Below are 7222 nucleotides of genomic sequence, written 5' to 3' on the forward strand. Positions count from 1 at the left end.
GTAGTGGTTTTGTCAAAATCCAAATGTATGTCACCACTAATTGACAACACTGGATTGGAATTAGAATAACCTCTTGAAACTGAGGAGATAGCAAAAACAATTGCCGAATAAAGTAAGAAATAACAATTGATTAAGTTTGGACCTAATCTTTTAACCCAAATATGAAGACACAAAAAAAAAAGTCATTAAAGTAATAGTAATGCTAATTGTGAGATATTGGATCGAACTCTAGTATTGTCGAAGGGTAGCTTCTTGGTTCGACAGTTCGACAGAATTAAGCATGAAGTCGAAGGATTTTTTAAATGCTGATGTCGAAGTGTGCATGCTGTAGTCGAAGATGGGTCTAGCATGCAGATGTCGAAGATGCTAGGGTTGTTAGCATGTTAAATTAGGTTTTAGTGTTTAAACCCTAATTTGTTAAGTTAGCTTGTTTATTAAGTTGACTTGTGTAATGGGCCTTGCTGAAAAAGCCCATTAGTTAGTATGTTAGGTTTTATTATAAATAGCATACTAGTCTCTCATCATTGCTAAGCTGCAAATCCTAATTTAGGGTGAGAGAGGTTATTTGTTATTCTTGTAAACTTGTAATCTTGTTTTAAGAGAAAGTGAAAGAATAGCAGTTATAACCAATTCTTGTGTTCCTCTTCTTCCTTGTCCTTTATTCTTCCTTGTTTTATACTTTGCTCTTGGCATTGAATTCACAACAAATTGGTGCGGTGAGCGTGGATAAGATGCCTTCAACAAAGTATGAGATTGAAAAGTTCACCGGAGTGAATGATTTCGGTCTGTGGCGCTTGAAGATGAAAGCCCTACTGGTTCAGCAGGGTTGTTTGGAAGCGTTGAAGGGAGAGGCAGCCATGAATGCAGAATTGACGGCAGCGGAGAAGACGAATATGATCGAGAAAGCACACAGCGCAATTTTGTTGAGCCTTGGTGATAAGGTTCTCCGGCAGGTATCAAAGGAGACGACGGCATCAGGGTTATGGGTGAAACTTGAAAGTTTGTATATGACCAAATCGCTGGTAAATCGACTCTACCTGAAGCAAGCTTTGTATTCATTCAAGATGATTGAAGACAAAGTATTGGCTGAGCAGTTGGATATGTTCAACAAGCTGATTCTTGATCTTGAAAATATTGATGTGAAGATCGATGATGAAGATCAAGCGCTGTTACTATTGTGTTCTTTGCCTCGATCACATGCTCACTTCAAAGAAACTCTCTTGTATGGAAGGGAGTCCCTGACGTTTGAAGAAGTTCAATCAGCCTTGTACTCTAAGGACTTGAATGAACGAAAGGAGCATAAACCTTCGACTGTTGGCGAAGGTTTGGCCGTTAAAGGAAAACTCTTACGAAAGGATGGTAAGTTCGACAAGAAGAAAGGCAAAAGCCAGTCGAAGACTTACAGTGGCGAAGCATCTGGCATTCGATGCTACCATTGTAAAAAGGAGGGTCACACAAGAAAGGTGTGCCCTGAACGCTTGAAATATCATGGAGGTAAGGATAATGGCAACGCTGCCATTGTTCAAGATGATTTCGAATCATCTGATGTTCTTGTGGTTTCAAGCAGTGACTCTAAGAAGGAGTGGATTATGGATTCAGGTTGCACTTGGCACATGACTCCAAACAAAGACTTGTTCGAGGAATTATGTGATCAAGATGGTGGATCAGTATTGCTGGGAAACAACAAGGCTTGCAATATTGCAGGTGTTGGATCTGTGAGATTCAAGCTCCATGATGAGTCAATAAGGTTGTTGACTGAAGTCAGGTATGTTCCTGATTTGAAGAGAAATCTGCTTTCTCTTGGTGAATTCGACAAGAAAGGATATGTTTTCCAAGGAGAGAAAAGTATCCTAAGAGTCATGAAGGGTTCGAAGGAAGTCTTGAGAGGCGTGAAGAAACAAGGCTTGTATACCCTTGAGGCTGAAGTTGTAAGTGGTTCGACAAATGTTGCATCCACGAAACCTTTGTCGAAAACAGAAATCTGGCACATGAGATTGGGCCATGTCAGTGAAAGGGGTCTGGTCGAATTAGGGAAACAAAATCTGCTTGGTGGAGACAAAGTCGAAAAGCTGAAGTTTTGTGAACCCTGTGTACTTGGAAAATCTTGCAGAGTGAAGTTCAACAAAGGCAAACAAAGAACACATGGATCCCTTGATTACATCCATGCTGATCTTTGGGGGCCTGCAAGGTGTCCATCACATTCAGGAGCAAGGTATGTTCTATCCATAGTAGATGATTATTCCAGAAAATTATGGGTATTCATCCAGAAGACTAAGGATGAAACTTTTGAGAATTTCAAAAGTTGGAAGACTCTGGTTGAAAATCAGACTGGCAGAAAGGTCAAGAGGTTGAGAACCGACAATGGCCTTGAATTTTGCAATGAGGCATTCGACAGTTTTTGTGCTGCCTCTGGTATTGCAAGGCATAGAACTACTGCAGGTACTCCACAGCAAAATGGTTTGGCTGAAAGGTTTAATCGAACTATTTTGGAGAGAGTCAGATGCATGTTGACTAGTGCGGGGTTAACAAAGGTGTTCTGGGCTGAGGCTGTTTCGACAGCAACATATCTGATAAACAGATGTCCTTCGACAGTGTTAGATATGAAGACACCTGAAGAAGTTTGGTCGGGACATCCACCAGATCTCGACAAACTGAGAGTATTTGGCTGCGTAGCCTATGCTCACATTAGGCAAGACAAGGTCGAACCTAGAGCTCTGAAATGCATGTTCATGGGATACCCTGAAGGAGTCAAAGCTTATAGGCTATGGTGCCTAGAGCCAGGTCACAGGAGGTGTATCACCAGTCGAGATGTAGTTTTCAATGAAGCTGAAATGGCTTTTAAGAAAACTGATGATGTTGGTCGAAGTACAGAAACATCTGACGAAGAGCTGGAACAGGTAGAGATTCCTGTTGAGGTGGAGCATGTTGATGCTGAATTGCATATCCCAGATGAAGTCGAAGAAGAAGCAGAAGATGCTGAAGTTGAGGAAACTGACGATGACTACCTATTGTCGAGAGATAGGTCGAGAAGAGTCATCAAGCCACCTCAGAGACTTGGATATGCAGATCTTATAGCTTATGCCTTAATCTCTGCAAGTGAGGTTCTAGACGAAGAACCTAGAGACTATAAGGAAGTTATGAGGAGTCGAAATAAGACTGAATGGATGAAGGCCATGGATGATGAGATGAAATCTCTTCATGATAATCATACTTGGGAACTGATCAAGAAACCTGTTGGGGCAAGGTTAGTCAGCTGTAAATGGATTTTCAAAGTTAAGGAAGGAATTGAAGGAGTGACGTCGAAAAGATACAAGGCAAGGTTAGTTGCAAGGGGTTTCACTCAGAAAGAAGGTGTCGACTTCAATGATGTGTTTTCTCCTGTTGTGAAGCATAGGTCCATTCGAATGTTACTTTCCATGGTGGCACAGTTCGATCTTGAACTGGAACAGATGGATGTGAAGACTGCGTTCTTGTATGGTGATCTAGATGAAACGATCCTGATGAGGCAACCTGAAGGGTATGTCGAAAAGGGGAAGGAAGATTATGTGTGCAAGTTAAAGAGATCTTTGTATGGGCTGAAACAATCTCCTCGACAGTGGAATAGGAGATTCGACAAGTTTATGGCACGCATAAGTTTCATTAGAAGCCAGTTCGACCACTGCGTTTACTTCAGATTTCGACCTGGTAATTCATTTGTTATTTTGTTGCTTTATGTGGATGATATTCTCATAGCAAGCAACAATGTTGAAGATGTGATGAGGGTCAAGGCTGAACTCAATAAGGAGTTCGATATGAAGGATCTGGGAGCTGCTTCCAGGATTCTTGGAATTGACATTCGAAGAGATAGAAAGAAGTCGAAGTTATGTCTATCTCGAGAGGCATATCTACGGAAGATTCTTGAAAAGTTTGGTATGTCGAATTCGAAGCCAGTTGTGACTCCAACAAACCCTCAATTCAAGCTGAGTATTGATCAGTGTCCCAGTACTGATGTCGAAAGAGCCTATATGAATAGCATCCCATATGCTAATATAGTTGGTTCTTTGATGTATGCTATGGTCTGTACTAGACCCGACATAGCATACGCAGTAAGTCTTGTAAGCAGGTACATGGCGAATCCTGGAAAGGCTCACTGGCAAGCATTGAAGTGGATTCTAAAGTATATAAATGGATCTCTAAACAGAGTCTTAATTTATGGTGGAGCCTTGGGTGAAGATAGTAAAGCAGCAATAGAAGGATATGTCGACTCTGATTATGCAGGTTGTATGGATTCTAGAAAGTCTATTTCTGGATATGTTTTCACTATGTTTGGTACAGCAATTAGTTGGAAAGCAACTCTTCAGAAGGTTGTTGCTCTATCAACCACTGAAGCGGAATATATTGCTCTCACTGAAGCTGTGAAAGAAGCATTGTGGCTTGAAGGTTTTGCGAAGGAGCTGAAACTTCAAGGTCGAGGTATCACTGTTAAATGTGATAGTCAAAGTGCAATACACCTGTCGAAGAATTCAGCCTATCATGAGCGAACTAAGCACATTGATGTGAGGCTGCATTTCGTCAGAGGAGTAATCGAGCGTGGAGAAGTCCAAGTGCTGAAGGTTTCGACTGAAGACAATGCTGCTGATATGATCACCAAGACATTGTCGAGTTGCAAGTTTTTCCACTGTATGCAGTTGATAAAGCTGCATGAAAAAAGCTAGTCTGTTCCTTGACGTTGTAGAGTTAGGTCCAAGGTGGAGATTTGTGAGATATTGGATCGAACTCTAGTATTGTCGAAGGGTAGCTTCTTGGTTCGACAGTTCGACAGAATTAAGCATGAAGTCGAAGGATTTTTTAAATGCTGATGTCGAAGTGTGCATGCTGTAGTCGAAGATGGGTCTAGCATGCAGATGTCGAAGATGCTAGGGTTGTTAGCATGTTAAATTAGGTTTTAGTGTTTAAACCCTAATTTGTTAAGTTAGCTTGTTTATTAAGTTGACTTGTGTAATGGGCCTTGCTGAAAAAGCCCATTAGTTAGTATGTTAGGTTTTATTATAAATAGCATACTAGTCTCTCATCATTGCTAAGCTGCAAATCCTAATTTAGGGTGAGAGAGGTTATTTGTTATTCTTGTAAACTTGTAATCTTGTTTTAAGAGAAAGTGAAAGAATAACAGTTATAACCAATTCTTGTGTTCCTCTTCTTCCTTGTCCTTTATTCTTCCTTGTTTTATACTTTGTTCTTGGCATTGAATTCACAACACTAATCTAACTTATCTTTTCTATATAATTGAAATAGCAATACTTTTGCATGTGATGCTTGACTGCAAACACGTAGTCACAAGTAATAGAGTTTAAGTATAGCAATGACAGTTGCGATCGAAGGTGTGTCCGACTATGTTGTTAAAAGAGGCTTGGAAAAAATGAGTTCAAGAGCTGCGCAGACGGTTGCAATGAAGGTCAGGGGCTGCTTCCAACTGCATCAGAGCTGCGCAGACGGTTGCAATGAGGGTCAGGGCTACATGTAGTTTGAATTGTCTGGTACAGAGAAATACAACTCTCTCATCTTCCTCCGAATATCTGCAAAACTTCTTAATAAACAAAATAGAAACAATAATTCAGTAAGTAGCAGGAATATCTTATATCTAGCAATGGAAAGAAAATTGTTGTAATCATGCGCATCCACGCTTATCTCTTGGAAAATCTAATGCAGGCAATATATGTTGCAAATCAGAACCAAAATCAAAACAGGTGATAGTAAACCATAGAGGCAATATATGTTGCAAATCAGAATGCATAAGAGCAAGCCCATTGACAATTAGTAAAACATAAAGGCTATTCCTTCAAACAGGTGCAAGGAAGTAAGACATATATAATCTTCACTCTATCAAATCTGTTTCTCTACCCAAATGACTTGCAATTTATCCCCTTATACTAGGTTGTTATAAGTAGGGAAACAAAAACAAAGAAGAAAGCAAAGAGTTACTTTGGCAAAGGTAAATGTATGATGACTTTCTTGGCTGACGGTGCATTTTGAAGCAAAAAGTCTCCCATTCCATCTTGTAGCAATGAAAGGTCATGTGTTTCAATTTTCAGCAACTTCAAGTTATGTAAATAAGGGAAATCAATCTTGGATGAATCAGGAATTAAGTCGAGAATCTAAACAAGAAGAAATGAAGGATATTAAGCTCAATAAAATAGTGAAAACTGTTGTATCTTTTAAACAAACCACAAACCAAATTAAAATACCTGTAGAGTCTTAAAACAGATTGTGAATGATTCCATAAGAGCAAGGTCATGCAGCCAACTGAATAGAATTGAAGGAGATTTTACACATGCCCAGAAAGGAAAATCAATTTTGACATGTTTAACAGAGGAGAGATTACAATTGCTATTGCGCCCACATAGTTTCTGAAGAGGCGGACCCATAAAGTAAAAGCGGCGAAGATTTGGGGTAGATAATTCAAATTTGTAAGGGCATTCTATAGACGGTAGTATTGATAAATTAATAAGAGAGACACTTGATATGGAGAGGTTCTTTTTATCAAAAACTTCACAATATAGAATGACCAAAGTATTCAAACTTTTAAATGCAAAAAAGGGGTTGGCATAGCCATCATCACCACTGCGAAAGGAAAAGCGGTTTATAGCCAAGTAGGTTAATGCAGGAAGTAGCAGAGAATTTGGAAATAATAATGGTCCCCGAGTAGGGTAAGGGTATGAAATAAGGTTAAGAGAGGTTAAAGTGTGAGATGAAAAGTTGCAATGGGAAAGTTGTTCCATATGACAAGCCAAAGACATGTGTGATAGTTGGAGATTGGGTGAAGATGCGTAATTTAGGATCATTTTGAGCAGGTGAGGCTCATCCTTAACACGATGAGACTTAAATTTGAGAGCTTGCAGAGGAGGATTTTTTTACCTATCTGCCACTATTCTGAAATAATAATACCAATATGCCCCATGTTAAAATTAAAACACCAAAATGCCCCAGTTGGGGTCCGGCCAGAAGTTGGCCGGACTCTAACTGACCCTTTTTTTTTTCGTTTTTTTTTAAAATGATTTAAATAAATTAAAATTAAAAAAAATTAAAAAAAAAGGCTCAGTTAGAGTCCGGCCAACCCCTGGACGGACCCCAACAGGAAAAAAGTCTTCACCGGTCCGGCCAACCCTTGGACGGACGTGAACTAAAAGTGTGGCATTTGAGTATTTTTTTTTCATTTCATGGCATTTTGGTATTAACTTTTCATTAT

The 7222-nt window shown here is 39.6% G+C and overlaps 1 protein-coding gene across 1 annotated transcript; it reads right to left on the reverse strand.

Annotated features, from left to right (window-relative positions):
* Nucleotides 1-5248: 5248 nt before the first annotated feature.
* On the reverse strand, nucleotides 5249-6874 carry LOC131617417 (uncharacterized). Its single transcript, XM_058888706.1, has 3 exons — nucleotides 6222-6874; nucleotides 5959-6131; nucleotides 5249-5563 (listed from the first exon to the last, which is right to left on the reverse strand). The coding sequence occupies exons 1-3, from the start codon at nucleotides 6816-6818 to the stop codon at nucleotides 5491-5493; spliced, it is 843 nt and encodes a 280-aa protein (XP_058744689.1). The 5' UTR covers nucleotides 6819-6874; the 3' UTR covers nucleotides 5249-5490.
* Nucleotides 6875-7222: the final 348 nt, after the last annotated feature.

This window comes from Vicia villosa, linkage group LG7 (genome assembly GCF_029867415.1).
Source record: "Vicia villosa cultivar HV-30 ecotype Madison, WI linkage group LG7, Vvil1.0, whole genome shotgun sequence".
In the NCBI taxonomy this organism is placed as follows: Eukaryota; Viridiplantae; Streptophyta; class Magnoliopsida; order Fabales; family Fabaceae; genus Vicia; species Vicia villosa.